Source organism: Arvicola amphibius, chromosome 2 (assembly GCF_903992535.2).
Source record: "Arvicola amphibius chromosome 2, mArvAmp1.2, whole genome shotgun sequence".
Classification (NCBI taxonomy): Eukaryota; Metazoa; Chordata; class Mammalia; order Rodentia; family Cricetidae; genus Arvicola; species Arvicola amphibius.
In genome coordinates this window covers 181,178,267-181,198,949 of record NC_052048.2, presented here as the reverse complement: position 1 = coordinate 181,198,949, position 20,683 = coordinate 181,178,267, and the positions used below count along the sequence as shown (strand labels likewise).

The 20,683-nt window shown below is 43.2% G+C and overlaps 1 protein-coding gene across 1 annotated transcript in view; it reads right to left on the bottom strand.

Moving 5' to 3' along the window:
* Positions 1-3,207: 3,207 nt before the first annotated feature.
* Lrguk (leucine rich repeats and guanylate kinase domain containing) overlaps positions 3,208-20,683 on the bottom strand; it is a 111,903-nt gene continuing 94,427 nt past the window's right edge. Inside the window, exons 17-20 of the mRNA XM_038319817.1 lie at positions 9,291-9,379; positions 7,316-7,441; positions 4,783-4,931; positions 3,208-3,419 (exon numbers count right to left, since the gene is read on the bottom strand). Coding sequence (XP_038175745.1) covers positions 3,289-3,419; positions 4,783-4,931; positions 7,316-7,441; positions 9,291-9,379 — 495 coding nt within the window. The 3' untranslated portion in view covers positions 3,208-3,288. The remainder of the gene's footprint in view (positions 3,420-4,782; positions 4,932-7,315; positions 7,442-9,290; positions 9,380-20,683) is intronic.

Sequence of the window (20,683 nt, the reverse complement as noted above, 5' to 3'; positions counted from 1 at the left end):
TTAAAAGAATACAATTTGTGTGTTGTTATTTCGGGGCATAAGCTAGCCAGGCAGTCGGGAGCCGGGCGGCAGGAACGCAGCCCGCAGCTCCTACTACACCCAGGGGCTGGAGAGATGGCTCAGTGGACAGCAATACTGGCTGCTCCTCCAGAGAACCTGGCTTGAATTCCTTGCACGCACATACTGGTTCACAACCATTTGTAACTCCAGCCCCAGAGGGATCTGACACTCTCTTCTGGTCTCTGCAGATACTGCATTCACATGGGGCTCAGACATACATGCAGGCAAGTACTCACACCCATTTACAAAGAATAGAAAGCCTACTCAGTAAGAGAACATATTTTCAAATGTCACAACAATTATGACAAAATAACTAGGTTGTGTGGTGAGAGGACCACTCATAAATTCCTGAAGGCAAAAATATCTTAAAGTTCTGATAAAGTCATTCTAGAAACCCCCCTCTAAACTCTGGAGAAATGACTTCCAAACCTGGCTGCAGACTGGATTTGTTCTGGAGACTTAACAAATGAGATACCCGAGCCTCAATCTCCACTTTTATTTAATTGGCTTGAGACAGAGTCTTGGAATTGATGTTTTTCATGTTATGGAAAAATCTGATACATAGATTAAGTTTAGCACCACAGAGGGAACCAGAGGCATAGATAGCTTCAGGGGCAGAGACAGCCCATCTGAGTGGGGCATGGAGAATGGGGGCATTCGTAGGCTGGGTTCCCACCTATAGCTCTGCCAGGCAGCAGGATCACCAAACAACCGATGCTTCCATTTGGTGGGACCTCGTCAAGGAAAGGTGATTATGTGAGTGCCAAGGAAGAGGACAGCTGAGACTGACCCCAGGGCAGGAAGCATTTGGCTTCTTACATACTTTTATGAACTGAAGTTACCTTAAAAGGAGGTTGATACAATTGACCTGGAATGGTAGAAACGGTGGGACTCTGGCAAACAGGATATATCCAAATGTGAGTTCTTTCACGAGCCAGATGACACCTCCTTATGTTTTGAACAACTGTGGCTTCCTGGAAGCTGGTTTTGATCTAAAATGAAAAGCTAGAGAGGGAGGGATCTTAGACGGGCTGCAATTGTTCCGAATGGACTGGCGAATAAGATTAAGTTTCCTTCACGTTAGGGTTTAAGCCTGTGGCATGAGGTCATCTTAGCACAGGCTATAATCGTGCTAGGAGGTGGGGCCAATTGACACAGGATGAGATGGACAAGGTTCTGCCTCCGTGAACAGACGGATGCTGTCAGACAGGAAGTACTCTCCCTTTGGCCTAGACGAAAACGGTTAGAACATCATCTAAAGTCATCAAGTTTTGCAATAGCCAGAAGTCCAGGACTAACTGAAAGAGTACTGACCGGGGATGCACTTTGAAGAGGCAGAGCAAGCAGCTGTGATTATTGTGTAGTTTCCTCAAGGTGTCTGCGTACGGATAGTCTTTTTGTTCAAGGCAGGCACGTTGCCAAGTTGCCGATTATGAAGTGAAATTGCCCCTCCCCCATCAATATCGTTAATTACAGTAAGATGAACATTAGGGGTGCTTATAACATGAACTTATGGATGTTACTGTTACCACTGACAATGATGTTTTGTTCTTGTTTTGCTTTTCGAGACAGGGTTTCTCTGTATAACAGCCCTGGCTGTCCTTGAACTTTGTAGACCAGGCTGGCCTCAAGCTCACAGAGATCCCCCTGCCTCTGCCTCTGGAGTGCTAGGGGGATTCAAGGCATGTGCCACCACCACTTGGCAACAATGATTTAAAAAAAAAAAAAAAAACAATGTGTAACATCTTCCCAGCACCCCAGGAAGAGGTAGGTCCCCTCAAGTACCTCAGCATTACCCTGCAGGAGGTGAGGATGACTGCTTCCTGCATGCTGGTTCCAGCTGGTCCCACATGTAGAGAAAGGTCATTGCTGGCTTGCCAGGTTCTGATCTCAACCATGGGTTGGTAGTTTGATAGGCTATCAGAAAATGATAAACCGAGATGAGACCTAGCAGAAAGGATCAGATCCTTGGAATACTCTTGAAGACTCCATCTTGTCCCTGGGTCCTTGCTTTCTCTCTCTGCTTGCTGGTGACCTTGAGGTAAGCAACTTTCTTTGCCTCAAGCTCCTGCAGAAACAGACGTCTGTCTGTCTCTGACCCAAAACAATGGAACCAGAGACCCATGGTATAAACTGGAAACCAAAGTCAATCCTTCCTCCTCTACAGTTTATCTTAGGTGTCTTGTCACGGGGGCAGAGAGCTAACTAACACAAAGTCCAATCTGCTCCACTTTGCAGTAAATTAAACTGGATGGAAGAAAGGAACCAATAGTAGATCATGTTGGAGTGGCGTTTTTGTTATGGAGAAGGTTATCGGCAGGGCTAATGTTTTACGATGAGGATGCCATTAGGTGATAAAAAATAGTCAACAATAACAGTAGTATTGTGCAGAGGGTCTTGGTTCCGCTGGTCATCAATGCATGGCAAAAAGACCACTCACTAGTTCAGAAGGATGTGTTTTGACATTTTCGTAGTAAAGATAGCCTTATGGGCACACATTAACCGAGGACCCGCTTCAAGAACTCAATATTATTTTCCTGCGAACCATGGAGTGAAATCACAAGGATAATGAAAGTTGTTTGAAAATACTTCTAATAACAAACAGTACATAATTAGTCTAGAAAAGGTGAAGTAAAAGAATTAAGATATTTTTTATTCCTTAGTGGTACTAACGAGCTCCCCAAATTATATTGATTCATTCTCTTTGAGAGATGCAATTGATACCATGTTGACTACATGTTAAATAGTGCTCTATCGTGTTTTCATAATTAGAATTTAAAAACCTTAATATTTTGAGTACATCGTCATAGTGCTGAAAATATGAATTATACAGTCCCAGTTGAATATACCCAAAGGTCACACTGTGCATAAAATGAGATATGTTGGGAGATTTTGGTATCTTATATCTCAGAACAGGAAGCAGCTGGGAAAATCAGTTGTGGGAAAAGAAAACTTCAAATGACATTTTCAAAAGTTAAGAACAGCTAATATTGCAAACAAAAAATAAATAAAGTATGCTTTTCAGAGAATCACAATATTAATTGATTGAGAGATTTAGAATCTTTTTTTTTTTGGTCATGAGTTGGTTGCACGAGAAACAGCTGAGAGCCATGGCTGTATAAGATGGAAGGACTGAACTTCGTTAGAACAAGGTTTCCACCGTTCATGTTTAGATCAGATGCCAATGGTGCCGGTTTATGTGCGGAGATCCGAGCTCACAGCGTCGGTCTATCTGCGGCCGTATGGGATTGGAGGAAGGGTAGGTTTGATGTTGGAACCTGGGATAGTTATTGGAACTGCAGAGTATCTTGTGAACAGAGCAGGTTGTTTTTCCTGTAGAGAGGATGGTATCTGCAGAACTGGAAAACATCAAGAGAAAAGATCGTGCATGCTGTCAGTCCCTTGGTACACCAAGTAATTAAGTTTAGAATTCCTTACCTACAAAAGATCAGCGACAAATACCATCCTAAGATTGGGTAGGAGGCCCGACGTCTCATGCACACAGTTGGACAGGATTAACTTGTGTAGACTTGCCCATTGACCAGAAGCTTTTGGGAGGAGGAGCATCACGCATGTGAAACAAGGGATCCAAGGGATCTACCACAGTTGTTTATTTTTTATTTTAATTCTTTCCATATTTATTTAGAACTATTTCCTACTTACAGAACCAGGGAAAGGGGAGAGTCACTGCCTTCAATTGAGGACCCACTGGTGAGCTCCCCTGCCCCTGTCCCTGCTCCCAGGCTCCAGTGGGTAGTTCGCATCCACTGATCACACAAATGACTCTGGATAAACTAAATGCATGATGAAACCAAACCAGAGTCATAGATTTGGGAAAGAGACAGGAGAGAAATAGCAGCGAGAGGGAGAAGAGAGAATGGCCAATTGACCTGGTCTTTTCTCTCCTTCCTGTGGACTCAGAGATGATGTCTACTTCTATCTGGCAGGCTCTTGCCTTAGTCTTTCCTTCCCTTAGGTAACACCACCCACTGTGTCCTCACGGCTGGGGCAAACTATGACCTCTAGCTTCTTTCGAGATCCTCTAGTGACTCATGAGCAGGGGTTTGGGCAGAGCATTCTCTTCCTGTTCCTGGGGCTGGGCATGGTTCCTTTTTTCCTATCCTCCAGGTTCTGGGGAATTCTGCCAACTAAAGCATCCCTCTACCAGTGACTCGGAAAGTGCCCCCTTCCATCCTGACTTTGGGGCCTTCCCGTTTTGACCTGTAGCCCTTCAGTTTCTCCATGGTGCTCGTGAACACGGCCACACAGCCTTTGGGGGAAAGGGCAGCAGCCATTCTGTCTCTGCACAGACACAAACATTCACACGTGTGCTCCAGAGTAAGAAAGAGAGTTAAGGGGAGGACTGGGCCAGATCCTTCAACACTAAACCTGTCAGAATTCCGCCAGTCCACCCCTCCTCCTCAGGAGTCTGGACAGCGATTTGAAACCCTCTGTGCCTCCCTTCACTTTTACTAGATGGAGTCTCCTCAGAGGGCCCCCCTCCCCCCGCAGAGCTTGTGGCCTAGACCCCAGTAACCATCATCGTTGCTTCTACTCTGAGTTGCTAAGTGACCAACCATTCAGAGCTCTGTCCCCCATATCTAACAGTGGGGCACCTCTGACTTGACACAGTCATTGACTCTCTGATCACTGGGAAGGGGCAGAAGAGGGGGAAGCCTGACTATGGCAGTAAGTACAGGCCTCGCATAGAACAATGCGTACCTTTCAAGGCCCCATCCACTTCGTCACTTGATGCTGATCCTGGGCGCGAAGAAGCCCCTCCCTCTGGGAGCTGGACATAGGGAATTTCTTTGGCCCACGGACAAGTATGAAATAATTGAGAATACTTCATAGAACTATGGGGATCCTTGCTACAGAAAACAAGAAAAATGAAAATGGTCTTGAGACTCAAAACTCCTAATGGTCATAGAATTTACACCCATGGCTTTATGGGTTACTTTTGTCAAGTAAGGTCAGTAGTTTACAAATGTCCCTCCACTGACCTCCTTCTAAACAGTGTCTGCAGCAGGTGACCTGGCTAAATACTGCATGCAACAGCAAAACCTCCTTATCCGTTGTGCAAACCCAGTGCAGGACATAAAGAGAAAAGCATGACCCTAACTGTGGTGTAGAAAGCAAGATGAGCAAGCATAGATCTTACGGCTAGGAGTTCAGAAACAAGTGTGGTTTTCGTATTCATATGAGTATGTGTGTGGTCTGTACACATGCATGTATGTCCATATGGGTATGTGGGTATGAGAAATACATTTATTATGTTTTTATATAACATCGATCCATACTGTTTTGCTATGGCAGCCTCAGTAGACCAAGACATTATCAATTCCCACTAGTAAGAAAAGTGGCCCCATAGTAAACACAATTTTCAGACTTCTGATCTAAGTATCTGTACTGGTCAGTTTGCCACAAACTGGAGTCACCCATGAAGAGGGAGCCACAATTTGTCTCCATCAGATTGGTATGGGGCATGTCTATGGGGGTATTTGATTGATGTGGGAAGCTCCTGTGGGCCAAGGCGAGGGCCTTCCTTGGGTTGGTGGTCCTAGGTTGTATAAAAAAGCAAGCTGAGCCAGCCATGGGTAGCAAGCCTGTAAGCCGTACCCCTCTATGGCTTCTACTTCTGTGTCCAGGTTCCTGCCCTGACTTCCTTCAGCCACAGACTGTCACCTGGATGTGGAGGCTGAAATAAGCCCTTTCCTTCCCAAGTTGCTCCATGTCCGTGTGTTACTACCACAGGAACAAAGAGGCAAACTAAGACAGTTTCAAGCTGATTTCCAAAACGCTGTGGATTTCCCCCCAACAAAATCCAGACCCTCTCACAGCATCTTTCTTTGCTCTGCCTTAAAAAATAATTAGTAAGAGGCTTTGTTAACTCACCAAGCAGGGAGTGCTCCATTACTTGAAACTGCTTTCCAATTACAAGCAAGATTGAACAGTATTCCTCTTATGTATTTATTAGCCCTCTGTAAACACGGTGTAACTTCTGCTCTCTTATTGGTTAAGGTCTCTGGTGTTTTTTTCAACTCACGTTATGCGAACTTTTTATTAATCTTAAATGTGCATAAGTAATCACAACAGTTTTTGCCTCCTCGTCGATATTTTTCAGATCTCCAACAACATTTTAGTAACCTTCAAATTCACTTTCTCGGTGCGTGTGAGAGAGAGCACATATGTGTGTGTACACACATATGTGTGTGTACATTCTTCACATTTCATCTTTCCATGGATTCTGAGGCTCAAACTCAGGTCATTGGGCTTGCACAAGTGCTTTTCCTGCTAAGCCACCTTGCCAGCCCCTAATGGCATTTAAATTTCTTTTAAAAAATGTGTGTGTGTGTGTTCGCGCACACATGCTTGCGTGTCTGCATCTATGTCTATGTGTCTGTGTGCTGATGTGTGTGCATGTGGGGGTCAGAGGCTGATGTCGCCGCTGGATGTCTTTTTCAAGATTCTTCACCTTTATTTTAGACAGGGTCTCTCGCCAAATTTATTCAGCAAGACTGTCTGGCCCACAAAGCCCAGGGATCCTTTGTCTGTGTCTTCTGAGCTGTGGGATTACAGATGTGTACTGCTGTGCCCAGTTTTGGGGGCTGGTGTCCAAATTCAGGTCCTCATGCTTGTGTGGCAAGCACTTAACTCACTAGGTCATCTCCCCAGCCCTCTCGAAATAAAATTTTAAGCAACCTGTTGTATGCAGCATTTGTACCGCCTTTTGAAATATCAGAACATTAGGACCTTGAAATGGCCTTTTAAATGTCAACCATCCGTCGATGACGCCTTAGTTAGAGACATTAGTTGCAAATGACAGGCACCAAGCTGGCTCACTTCCATATTAAAGAGGATGTTATTAAAAAGCTACTGGATGACCTTGGAATTAGAAACTGAGAGAACCGAGAGGCGGTGAACAGGGACAAGGGTCAGCGCTAAGTCACAGCAGGACGAGGCTGTCCCCCTCTGCTCTACCAGAAGGGACACTTGCAGCACTGCCGGGTTCTTGTTTTATCTGCTGCTGGATGCAGCATCTCCACCTGCTCTGCTTTGCTGTGTCCCTCCCTCAAACTGCAAGGAAGTTAAGTTCCCACCACGCCATGTCTCGCTGCAGGTCTGCTCCTCACGCATCACGGTGACAGGTGAACCTGCAGCACCGTTTCAGAATTTCTCTGAAGCTTACAGATGAAAACCGCAATTAAAAAAAAAAAAATAACCTGCAGAAAATAACTGTTTCAACCCAACTAACCTTATTTCAGGGTATGGTCCAAAGGGAGTTTTATCATGATCTTCACTGAGCTCAAAACTTTTCTGTATGTCCTCTAATGTTGTAAAATACTGTAGGCCACTGCCGGTAGGTATTGGTACTGGACCCCTGAAAGCAGAAATAATTCTATAGCGCCATTGAGTATACACACGTGCAAAATCTAAATACTGACCACTGCACCCACAGAACTACAAATGTCAATAGAATCCACTTGGAATCACTCACTTAGGAACTTGCCCTAGATGGTTGCATCTTTGCAGCCTAACTTGAAGGTGAAACACACAGATATTGTTGGAAACAGTCCTTATCCATTAAAGCATTGATACTGGCAAATTACCTCTCTTGCAAATCATGTGCACTCCATTATAACTCTAGTCCATTTAGGCCTAACCAAATAGCAATATACCAATTGCTAGAAAAATTAAAATACATATTTCCCTATTTCAGTTATAATCGAATTCTTTGAAATAGTCCCCAAGTAAAACATTTCTGAAAATTCTAATATTATATTCTGAATTAAATACTAGTTATAAAATATTATTTTTCATCTATTCAAATGTGTCAGATTGATATACCTGCTCCCTTAGATTGCCTTGCAAGAAAAATAATCATTAACCAGGCATAAACCTGCTGCATTCACCTCGGCCTTGCTAGAGATGCTGTGTACACAGCAACCACATTCCACTGAAATGCATCTAAGTTCCCAACATCCACCTGCTGTGATGGTCCATGTGGAGTTCGTATTTAAAACTGTTTAGATCCCCTGATCATGGGTGTAAAGGAGATGCATGCTACCTGCTGCTCAGTACTTACAGAGGCCATGGCTTTGGATGCGGGGGGTGGGCAGTATCTTCTAGCTACCTGTCCAACCCCCCAGCAGCACTATATATCTCACAGCCTTGTGTTTGAATTGAACTACTCAAAGATAACCTAATGTGGGGAAAATTAATTTACTTTCTTTGATGTTATAGCAAATAGACAAAAATTTAATTTCATCTATACTGAGTAAAGATTCCCAACACGTATCACGGACAAAAGAGGCAACATAGAGAAAACTTCAAATGGCTTGTAAGGTTCAGTTTCCTGGGTCTTTGCATTCTTAGCTTACTAAAGAGCATTTTTGAATGCTGTTTTTGAGATTTGGTTATTGATCTTAGCAATTTTATAAAACCTGGGACTTTCTCCACTTCATTACTCAAACATTCTACACCTGATTTCAGCCAAAAGGACAAGACATGGTCATTACTCAAATATTCTAAAAGGTCACATAGAAAGGAGAATTCAGAACATTGAAACCCCTGACATTAATGAGAAAATATCAGGAGATATGTAACTATCCCACTATCTGGTTATTTTGAGTAATAACCTAAACCTAAACCTTTTTATACATAGTCATTAACAGAACAATAGGTGTCACAGTCTATAATTTTTATGATGCTCTTGCTATGTGACAGGCACGAAGGAAAACAGTTGATACCCAGGACCAGAAATTCATGGATTAATAAAGACACCATGGTCCTCATACTTCTGGGATGTATGGCCTATATGGAAAGGAGACGCTGAGCAATGACCCCCCAAACAATGACCATTGTTTGGGCAGTGGTGACAGAGAAGCACAGGGAACTCAACAGGATGCTATTAGCCTTCAGTCATAAACAGCCTTGCTACTGGTGGATACTTATATTCAAACACTACTAGAAATGTCATTTTGTTTTCATTCGGACAAAAAAAAAACCCATCAGTTCTAGTAGTTACAGGCATAGTGTGCCTCTTAAAAGAATAATATATAAATGAAGATCTCCAACTTTCAGAAACAGTTTGGTACTCAACCACGAGTGCCCGTTTGGGTGCAGAGATCTCTGCCTATATGGATGATTGAGGGTTCGTTTGGCACATGTAGACACTAGAATATCAATCTGAGATCGCTCAGGCATCAGCCGGTGTGATAAATCACTACCTTTGAAACAGGAGTGTGTGACCACGGGGCGTCTTTCCCATGAGCGCTTGCCGGGCTGTCTCGTGCTGTCTTTGGAAAGAATCTCTTTCCTAGGCAAGATACATGACCAGAAAATTAACATGAAGAAGATGTCAGATGAGCATAATCATTTTCTCCTTACTAGAGATTTCCAAATACATGAGAGGAAAGGGGGAACAGGGCAGACAGACATAAAAACAATAGATACTTCTTTAGTGGAAAGAAAAACAAATTTTATAAATAAGCCAAATACTTTTCAGACACTAAAATTTAATAGGGAAATTTTATTTGACCAATAATAATGTCAGTATCTTTAATTTGTAATTTTACTTTTTATTTATTCAGAGACAGGATTTCATGTATGTGGCCTGGCTTCAAATACACTACAGTAAAAAATGACCTTGAACTTTGAACTTCTGACCCTCCTACCACCTCTCACTGCTAGGATTATAGGCGTGTGCCTCCACGCCCATCCCATGCTGTACTAGGGATTAAACCCAGGGTTTTCTGCACAGTAGACAAACACTCTACCAATTGAGCCACATCCACGCCCATAATATGATAGCTTATTTAAATTTATTCTTTGTGTCTTTCGTATTACACATCTTGCACCCATTAATTTCCCACCCTCTAGGATATCCTGCTGTTGCCCTGTGTTGTGGAGATCCTGCAGCTCTGGGTCTGCAGGTCTGCAGGACTGGTCCCTTCATGTGCTCCAGCAGATCATGTATGAGGTGAATACTAAGGTGGGCCAACTCATAACCCTGATTCTGGGCCTGGCTAGGGTTGGTCAGCCCTCCATCTCTCCCTTGTCCTCCCCACCAGGCTCAGTTCTCCTTCATTGCCTGGCAAGTTCACTCTTTGCAGAGATGAGCAAGGGGCGTCTCCTGCTTTCGGTCCTCACACCTACACCTTCAAGGTCAGCTCTACTGCATAGTCCAGATAAGGTGTAGGGGCCATTCTCCTCAGGGCTACAGCAGATGAAGAGGCAGGGCCAGCTCTTCCACGTGCAGCAGGCATTGATAGGCAAGGGGTGTGTGTGTGTGTGTGTGTGTTTGCGTGTGTGTGAAAGAGAGAGAGAGAGAGAGAGAGAGAGAGAGAGAGAGAGAGAGAGAGAGAGAGAGAGAGAGAGAGAGAGAGTTTTTAGTAACAATCATGATCACATGTTTTATGCTTGTTTGAGACAAGTTCTTGCTGTCTGCTCCTAGCTGTCTTGGAACTCATTACACAGACCAGGTTTGCAGTGATCCCCCTGGCTCTGCCTCTCGCACCAGGAAAGCAGATATGTGCTATCATGCCAGGCCTTGAATTTTTTAAAACTTCCTTATGAGATTGTAAACTTCTGAAGGGCATTGAGGTGGCGTTGGCTTTTATCTTTTCACATGAAGTAACTGAACAAACATTCAACCATAATTAAGCATGGTTTGAAGACAGTAAAAATCGAGGGTTCCTTCTTCTGTATTCCGCCTTCATCATTATCAATGTAAAGACTTAGGGAACACTGACTGGGTGGCAATACAGGGATATAAAAGACACATTTTTTTTAATCTAAAAGGTTCATGGTTTTCATTAAAAGAAACCTGGAAAAACACAGGACAAAAAAAAAAAAAGAAAAAAAAGGGAAAGGAAAAAGAAAGAAATAAAAAGGAAAAAAGAGTATACACGCTGTTTATAGTCACCACAGGTGTTTATAATCAGATCCTCCAATGCATGCGACCTGCTCAGCAACCATTCAGATACTGCATCACCGTACTTTAAGTGCCCAGATATAAAGTTCTTCCTTTACTACACAAAATGTAGCAAGTGCTTATTTATTATACATAAAAACCATTATTTGAGAAGCGGTGTGTTACAGCATGTCCTTTAAACAGCAAGTGTGCTTGAAGTACGTTAATCATAACTTAATCTGAAATAAGCCTCAATGCTTGGCTCTCTAGTTCCTGACAAGACCCCACTGTAAGTTGGCTTTCACGTAAAACCGAGAAGGAACAACAGCAAACAGGCATGCCAGGGTTCAAGCTACAGCTGGTCACAGTAAGCCTTGGGAACTGGCATGGTTTCAAGGGTTTAATGTCTTTGGGGATTATTATTATTATTATTATTATTATTATTATTATTAAGAATGACACTGAAGCGATTCTAAACATGTGTTCTTGTTACAAGCACATGCCTGTAGGCGTGGCTCTGTACTAATGTCAGAACTGGCATCTCTGCCAAAGCCGGCACATCCCGAGACCACATATCCCTTGGGCCACTGCATCACTCCTGTATGCCCTGCACACAGCACAGAGTGAGGGCTCAATAATTGTCTTTACTGAACAATAAAATGGATGCTATTTCCCTTTTTAAAACGATCAGGAGTGGGACTTGCTGTCAGCCACTCCTATCTTGAAAAAGCTGAGGTCAAGGGTTGGAAATTAAAATTAGTCTTAGAGCCTGACTCGTGGAAGTTTTCATGAGCTCACTGGACACCGGCTCTCTGGGGGGCACTGCCTTACCAAGAGCATTTCCTCTTTCTCTTGACAGTGCTCCTGTCTCTTAGGCAGGAGGAGAAGAAAATGTATGTGGAGAGGGCCAAGGAGGCTACACCACCACGAGAAAGGAGAAGCGAGCTCTATTCAAACCCACAGAGGAAAATCTGTAAGTAACTGCAAAAATGCATTTCATGGCTTCACACTGAAACAAAAATAACTATACTCCAGCAAACTCTGTGAATATTTGCTTTTAGGATTATTTATTTACTATTTATGTTTTACATTATTGGTGCACGTGTGCACTCTGTGAGAGGGGTAGGATATGCCACCGTACCCGTGTGGGAAGTTGAAAGACTTTGTGGGGTTGGTTCTCTTTCCATATTTTTTATTTAAAGTTTTTTTTTTTACATAATATATTCTCATTCTATTCTCTTCCCTCCTTCAACTTGTCCCAGGTCCCCACCCCCCACCTCTCTACCCATCCAACTTCATGGTTTTTATCGCTCTCAAAATACCACAAAAAATGAAAACAAACAAACAAAAAATACAAACACATAAAAGAAAGCACGTGAAAACATGGAGCTCATTTTGTGTTGGTCAGCTACTCCTGGACCTGGGGCCTGCCCTGGAACGTGATTGATATGCCCAGGGATGCTCCATTGCAGAAAATTTCCCTTTCCCGACAGGTATTCATGGCAAACAGTTTCTTGGCTGGGGCGGGGCTTTGTGTCCATCCTCCTCCCCCCCCTTCTCTGTGCTGGGTGCTGGGATTTATCAAGTCAGAAGCTGTGCAGGTCTTGTGTGTGCTGTCCCGGTGTCTGTGAGCTTATATGTGCACCAGGGCTGTTGTGTCTGAAGGCACTGTTTCTTTGTATTCATCTCCCGCCTGTGGCTCTTACGGTTTTTCAGAGTTTAGAATCTCTTCAACATAGATCCTTGGGAGGACAGGTTTGATGAAAACATCTCCTTTAGGACTGACTGATCCGGAGTCTCTCACCCTCTGCATGCTGTCCAGTTGTGGGTCTCTGTGTTGATTATCATCTACCACAACAAGAGGCTTCTCTGGAGTCGAGTGGTGGGCGCTCTGATCTGATTCCCAGCCAATTGCCTTTCTTTCTGTATCGCCAAGAAAGACTGAGCTTGGGTCCCTATTGTGCAGTTCATGCCCTTAGCCACTGAGCATTTTGAAGGAAGACTTTCTGGCTCCTTTTTGGTTATTATTCAATGTCATGTAAATACACCATTCTTTTGCCATGAATCATTCTAGGTTCAAACATTTACTGCTGTGACTTTTCTTATGCTCTTCTTATTATTTTGATAATTTGATGCTTGATTTAAACTATGCTGTAACTCGGCAGATAACTCCTCCCGATGGAATGTTAACATGGGTTTTATTTTTGTTTTTATTTGGAGGTGCTGGGGATAAAAATCTCAGGCTCACATGCTAGGCAGTGCTCAATCTCTGAGCTCAATCCCCACTCCAAGTCCCAAAGTAAGTTTTGGATCTCCCATGGCCTCCGCATGAAAATGCACGGCAGCCTTAGCTATAGCTGCACTCACACAGGCAGCTCTAATTACACGCAGTGGGCCACACACACCAAGTACACACGGAGGCAGGAGCCGGTCTTATTAGGAAGAAGAAAGGCTTCCATGGGGAAAGGGTGAGGAGCAGGGGGGAGGGGAGGGTGAAAACTATTCAGATTCATCACAGCCGAATACGGAAGTGTCAAAGAATAAAAAAAAAAAAAAAAAAGGAGCCACATAGTGAAATCAAAACCAGATCAAAAAATATCCCTTCAAGCCCACAGCTGAAACACAGGAGGAGGTGCCCCACTCTCCAGGGGGGTGAGGACAGACCTCCACAATTAAAGGAACTGAATCATCTAAAATTTTCAGACTTTTCTGAGGACTGCTCCCGCCCTGCCTTAGCTATTTTTCTGTTTCTGTGAGAGGGCACCATGGCCAATGGAAGGCCTTGCTTGGGGTTTATGACTCCAGAGGGTCCTTCTGATGGGAACAGAATGACAACAGGCAGCAGACACTTGGTGGGAGCTGGAAGCTGAGAGCCCGGGGCTCACATCTTCGCCAACTAACAGAAGGAGAGGGAGGTGAGGGCACACCGGAAATCCTTTTTTAAAACCTCGAAGCAGGCCTCCAAGTGATATATATATTTCCTCTGTCAAGGGCACACCTCCTACTCCTGCCCATAGAGGGATCCAATTGAGACCCGAAGATTCAGATGCCTGCGAATGTGGAGACATCTCATTCAGACCACCACACACAAGAGACACGGAGGAGCACGGGATACACATTTCACAGGACAGCATCAACAGGGAGAAAGGAAGTTCTAGACTGAGGTGGAGCTCAGGCAGCAGACACTGCCAGGAGAGCTCGGGGTGGGGGGAACTGCCATATATTTTAGGGTTGTTTGAAGGAACCGTGGTCACTTCAGAAACTCTGAGAAAACTAACTTAATATAGAGGGCAACATAAAGTATCTAGTCCAGTTTCACATGTTATCCCAAGGGAAAAAAATAGGTGAACACCTCCCTTTCAGACAATGCTTACACACAAAGCAGGTAAAACCTGTAATCTAGCACTTCAAAGTAAACACAAAGACAGAAGTAAAAGACACACGGCAGTACAGAACAAATACATTATAATCAAAACCCACAAGTGAGGTGGCAGAACTCTGGAATGAACTAGAAATACACGGAAAAAGATGACTACAGAAACAACTAAGCCAGAAGAAATACAAGTATGATGAGAGAGACAGAGAGAGAGAGAGAGAGAGAGAGAGAGAGAGAGAGAGAGAGAGAGAGAGAGAGAGAGAGAGAGAATAGCTTAAGAGAACTAGAAAGTGGGTAAAGAAGAAAAAACTGAAAATCCAAAAGAAAGAAAGAGGTCAAGGGATTTTGGAGAAAAGGACAAATATTTCCGAGGTGGAGATTCAACAGACAGACGCTGAGAACACGTGATGAAAACAAACAAGGGAAACCATGATTTGAATACAGCGCCTCAGCCTGAAACAGACTTGGTACCCGCCTACAAGAACTCAGGGAACTGTTTTAACGGCTCTTTCTGTGTACAGGGTGATTGATACAAAAAGCCAGATACTGAGCTGTAGCTAATGGAGGGTCTTCAGTGGACGCAGATTTCAGAGTTAATACAGATGAAGAACACAGAATAATAACGTGTAGCTGTCGTGCAGCCATAAACAATGTAGTGGACCATGAAAACAACCCAGCCCTAGCTGAGAAGATACCTGGAGTTGAAGATGCTGGGAGAGGGAGCGTCTGTAAGGGCGTGGCTCAGGGTGGGTTGACTACCCTCCAGTGAAGACCACATAGCCAAGAATATATGGGCAACACAAACTGTACTTAATGGGGTTTGAAAAATAAACACAAAATTAGTTGGGTAGGAAAGAGAGGAGGGATCAGGGAGGAAGGGGTGAATATGGTCAAAATGCTTTCTAGGAAGTTCTCAAAGAACTAATAAAATGAGAAGAAGAAAGGAAAGGACATTTGAAAACCATGGTTCGGTTTTCCTAACGGGGGCTGGTTGTATTAACATCGCTATTCAGAGGCTGTTCTCGTGGTGTGGGATAAAGCCAGAGAGTAATTTAGCAGGCTATCATAATCCTATCATCGCCCAGGTCCTTGAGAAGCCTTTGGGAAGGATTCTCAGTGTGGAAAAAAGATAAAAGTATAATAGAAAAAGCAAATCTCACGAGGCCCCGAATTTTAATTAGAAATATCAAGTTGAACTCAGGGAATATTTTATCTAGTCCAAGAACCAGAGGGTGGAGACTATAACCCTGTGGTAGAAGCTTGGCTGGCAAGAACAATGCCCTGGGTTTTGTCCCTAGTGTCTTTCCCCCTAAACAGAGTTCCAGAAGTAATGGCCACTCCAATAGCAACGGGCATCCCTGACCACCACACTGTGTTGTTGGACCATGACCTGTCACTGAAGGAAACCAAGGCAGCTTCGTGTGAAAACAAGCTCCGAGATATCTTAGTCACTTATCTGTGGCTGCGATAAGTTCCCTGACAAAAGCACCTTAAGGGAGAAAGGGTCTATTTGGTTTCAGGGGGACATCTCTGCACCACGAAAAGACACAGCTGCGGGCAGAGAAGGCATGGTGGCAGGAGTAGGGGCTGGCCAGTCACATCACAGCGGCCATGATCAGAAAGGCTCCACAACTTTCCCAAGCAGTGCCACCAGCTGGGGACCAAGTATTCAAACAGCCCCTGGGGAGCATTTTACATCAAACCAGAGTTGGGTCTGGACCTTGTAAAATACAAGGGCATGAGATAGCTTGTCATGCTAATTGGCAAAGGGGGCATCAAAGATTCCATTTCAGAGACACAGCTGGAAGAGACATCACTGACCAAAGGTGAGATTATTTGAATTTGGATATGGATTAAAACTGCAAGAAGTTAGTGTCTTTCAAATATGCTTAAATCAAAATATATTCATTTACATTATTGTACATAGTTCATTGTGTATTTAACAGTTACACATCTGGATTTCCCGTTTAGGGCCACTGTGGCCGATGCTACTGTAAACAGTCCTGAGCTCCTAGTGTGGTGTGTATGTCCCTCTTTTCATAACGGAAGCATAGGCCACGTGTATGTTCAACATATGCAAATATGTCCAACTGCTGTCTAAACATGCTGTTGAACCTCCCATCAGCTGTATAAGAATTTTCACTATCATGTGTTGAGGCTGGTTGATAATTTTAGCACTTTTAGTTTATTCTTATGAGCATGTAGTTATGATTATAACCTGCATTGTCTCATGGTGATATGTATCTGCCATACCATTACTGGGCACCTGGGTGTTTTCTTTGTAAAGGTTTCCTGTACATGACCTGTTTGGTCCTGTAAGAGTTCTTTATATATTGTGGATACAAACATTCTGCCACTTATACCTCGCAAGTATCTCTCTGTGTTTTGCCTTTTAAAGAAATTAATGTCACTTTTATTAATATAAGTTCTTAATTTTTTATTACATTTATTTATATAGTATGTATGCATTTGTGTATGTATGTGTGCATGTATGTATGTATGTATGCATGCCTCAGGGTACATGTGGAGCTCAAGGAACAACTTTTAGGATTGGTTCTCTCCTTGCATGTTTTGAACTCAGGACCCCATGCTTAGTGGCGGAGCTATTTTCCCTGGTCAGAAGTCCTTAATTTTAATGTAATTCAGTGTTTCCAATATAGTTAGCATTGTTTGTGTTTATATTGAAGAAACTATTCACCATGTCATAGTCATAAAAATTTCTCTTACATAATCTTTCAGAAGTATGGTTTTGTTCTTCATATTATATATATATATATATATGTATGTATGTATGTATACATAATATTATGTATTGCACCCCTTAGGTTTTGCACATGGTATAAGGCTGGAATTAAACTTAACCTCCCGTTTGTATGCAGCTAATGCTAGGCAAAGACCTCATCTTCTTCCTGCCCACCAGTGCCACCCTCCTCCTAAGTTGGTCCCATCTGTGAAGAGGTTTGTGTAGGGCTCTCCTTCAGTATGTTCTTATCCCTCTACGATGCTGCCAGCATCCCCACAGAAATATTAAGTTCAACTTGTCAAGTTTCTCAAAGAGTTGTGGGAATTTTTGACTGGCTTGCATCATAACTACGGACTTGAAGAGAGCTGGCGTATGTACAGTATCAACTCTTGTAATTCATAACTGTGACCTCTTCGCTTACTTAGGTTTTTAAATAATATTTTTATATTTTTCTATGCAGAGACATTATACATCTTTTATCAGATTCATTATTAACCCTTTTATTTTTAGATACTAGTCAGAACATATTTTAGGCAGCTGCAGAGATGATTCCGGAGTTAAGAGCATTGCGGCTCTTGTAGGTCGGGTTCCCAGCACCCACAGGGCAGCTCACTGACATCTGTAATTCAGCTCCACAGGCTCTGCCGCTCCCTTCTGTGCTTCACAGGCAATGCATACATGTGATACACATATATCCATGCAGGCAAACCACCCAAATACATAAAAAAATAAAAGAGAGCCTCTTTGTTTTGTTTTTCAAAAGAGTTTCTCTTTGTAGTTCTGGCTGTCCGGGAACTCGCTCTGTAGACCTGGCTGGCCTTGAACTCACAGAGATCTTCCTGCCTCTGCCTCCTGAGTGCTGGGATTAAAGGCATGAGCTACGACACCTAGCTAAGAAATATCTTTTTTTAAAGGAAGAAAAAGTATTCTTCAATTTTGAAGATATTTAATTATTGTTATCATATTGAAATTCCTTGTACATTTTATACTTATTGAATAAATGATAGCTTTGTCAAGTGCATTCCTTTTATTAAACATATTTTTACTGATTCTCTGGGAATTTTACATCATGCACCCCAATCACACTCACTTCCCAGTTTTTCCATGTCCATCCCCCTACTGTTGTGACCCCCTAAAAAATAAAAATAAACAGAAAAAAAAGAGTCCAATTTGTGTTATCTATATACTCACTGGAGCATGGCCAAACTCTCATCGGCCTGCTCCTTAAATCAAACTGAGTCCTTCCCTTCCCCCACCCCTGCCATTTGTGGTAAGGTAACATCCTTACCACACTTTTTAAGAGTTCTCTTTGATGGCTTGCTGTTTAGGCTGTGACTTTTTTAGGGGGTTGGGTGGTCACGGTGGGAGTAGAGTTGTGTCTGCAGTCATTGCTATCACTGCCAGAGTTGCTTCCTTGCTTTTTACAGTCAGCAGGGGTTTCCAGCCCATGGTTTTCCACGTGTGTGACAGCATGCACAGACATGGCCACTGGCTGTAGTCATGGACTAAGAAGAGGCCCTCAGAGGCAGCCTGGATTGTCAAGGGCATTTCTGAGCTGTTTCTGAACTTGGCACCATTTACTTACTGTTTCTTTGTCCTGCTGGTCAATACAATGTTATATTATTTGTCATTCCAGCCCCATAGCCAATTAGATTAAAAGCTATGTTTCTCTTACTCCTCTTTTAGTGACTTCCCAGAAGCTAAGCTACGTGTCCTTGTGTCACCAAGGTCCAATGGGCATTTGTCCTCTACCTGGACGTCAGAGAGATCCTTGGACATCGCATCTCCATTTAAACCCTTCCCCTTCTCCTCTCTTGTCTCCTTTAAGATGTTTTATTTTATGTAGATATGTGACTACCTGAGTGTGGGCATGGATCACATGCATGCATAATGTTGTTGAAGGCCAAAGAGGGCATTGGATCTCCTGGACTTGGAATTACAGGTGATTCTGAGCCAACATAGGGTTGCTGAGACATGAATCGGGGCCCTCTACAAGAGCAGCAACTGATTTAACCACTGAGCCACCTCTCTAGTCTGATGGATATAAATTTTAGGCCCCTGTGTCTTCATTATAATTAAGGTACAACAAATAGTTTACTTAAATTTTTATATCAAAAATCTTAATGATATGTACATATAAAGAAAGATCATTAGTATTTCATATTAGCAACAGCTCTTTGTGACATTATCAGTTTGTGCACACTTGTGGAGCATGGCATACACGTGAGGCCAAAGGAAAGCTTGCTGGACTCAGTTCTTTCTTTCCAGCATGTGGGCTCGGGGGGATCAAACTCAGACTGCCAGCAAGCGCCTTTGCCCAATGAGCCATCTTGCTGGCCCCTGCGTTCTGTCTGAATAACACTCTCGAGTGTTCCCTCTCAGGTAGGTTTCCTGTGTCGGGTCTTCTGTGGTGTTGTCTGGAATTATCCTTAGTTCACCTCCCTGCTAATATGTCACTAGGGATGAAATTCTTGGCTAACAACAACTGATCACTTTAACAATCTTCGGTGAGGTCTTTTGCAAAGTTACTATCTCCCTAAAATGCTGTACCATAGACAACAATCTTTCCCCATTTGATTATTTTTTAGATGAAAAGGAATCTTTTATTTTAGTGCAGTATGATTTCAATACAAATATGTATCAATTGGATTTTTGAGAATTCTCCAATGTATAGCTTGGTGACTTCTTTCCATGAGATAAAAGGCTTTACCCCTAAGCTCTCCACGTGGGGCTTGTGTTCGCGCTCTTGTCTCTCTTTTTAGGACCCGGTAACACGGCTGGGGTTCTTCACTCTTGGCTTTATGCATCTTCCCTTTCGCCATATTTCTGTCATATTGTCTAAGAATGAGTCTTCTTACTAATCTCTCCATCTAGTGATTTCTATACTGAGCTATATCTAATCGGGTACTAATTTCAGTTACTGTTCTCTGTCCCAGGTTTCATAACTTCCACTTGTACTTCATGATCTCTACTTTTCGGATTGATTTTCCTATGCATTGGGGGCTGCAAGTACAGTCATATTAGATTTTGGAGGCTTCAGACTCTGTATTTGCTGCCTCTAGTATCAGGAAGTCCTGGAGGTTTATTCCTGTATCTGCTGATTCTTTTATTTTTGCCTCATATTTTCCCATCTCTTTTCATACTTGATAATTTTCTTATTATATATTAGACATTGCATTTTCAAAATGGCTTGTAGAAACATTGCCGTGGGTACCTGGCAACATTGCTGGAAGCAGGTGTGCTTGCAGGAGCGAGGGACTGTGAAGCCCTGTGTACCCCTGCTCACCTTCTCCCCAAGGTGAGAGTCCTTCACTTACCAACCCAACCTCCAGCTCACTAGGCTGCATTTCTTCGCGGCGCCCAGAATTCAATGCTGCTGTTGTTCCACAGGAAGGTCAACAGTGACGTCCGACCCTCAACCAAAGGTCAAAGGAGATAAGCGACCTCTGGTACAGGCTCACCTCTCAGGATCTTTGCCCCCAATTCCAGGCCAGGCCACTTTCCATTCTTCTGTTTGTTCTCTGATGCCTTTAAGTAGATTTCTTTTTAAATCCACATTTTCTAGTTGTCTTGGGCAGGAGGGTTTATC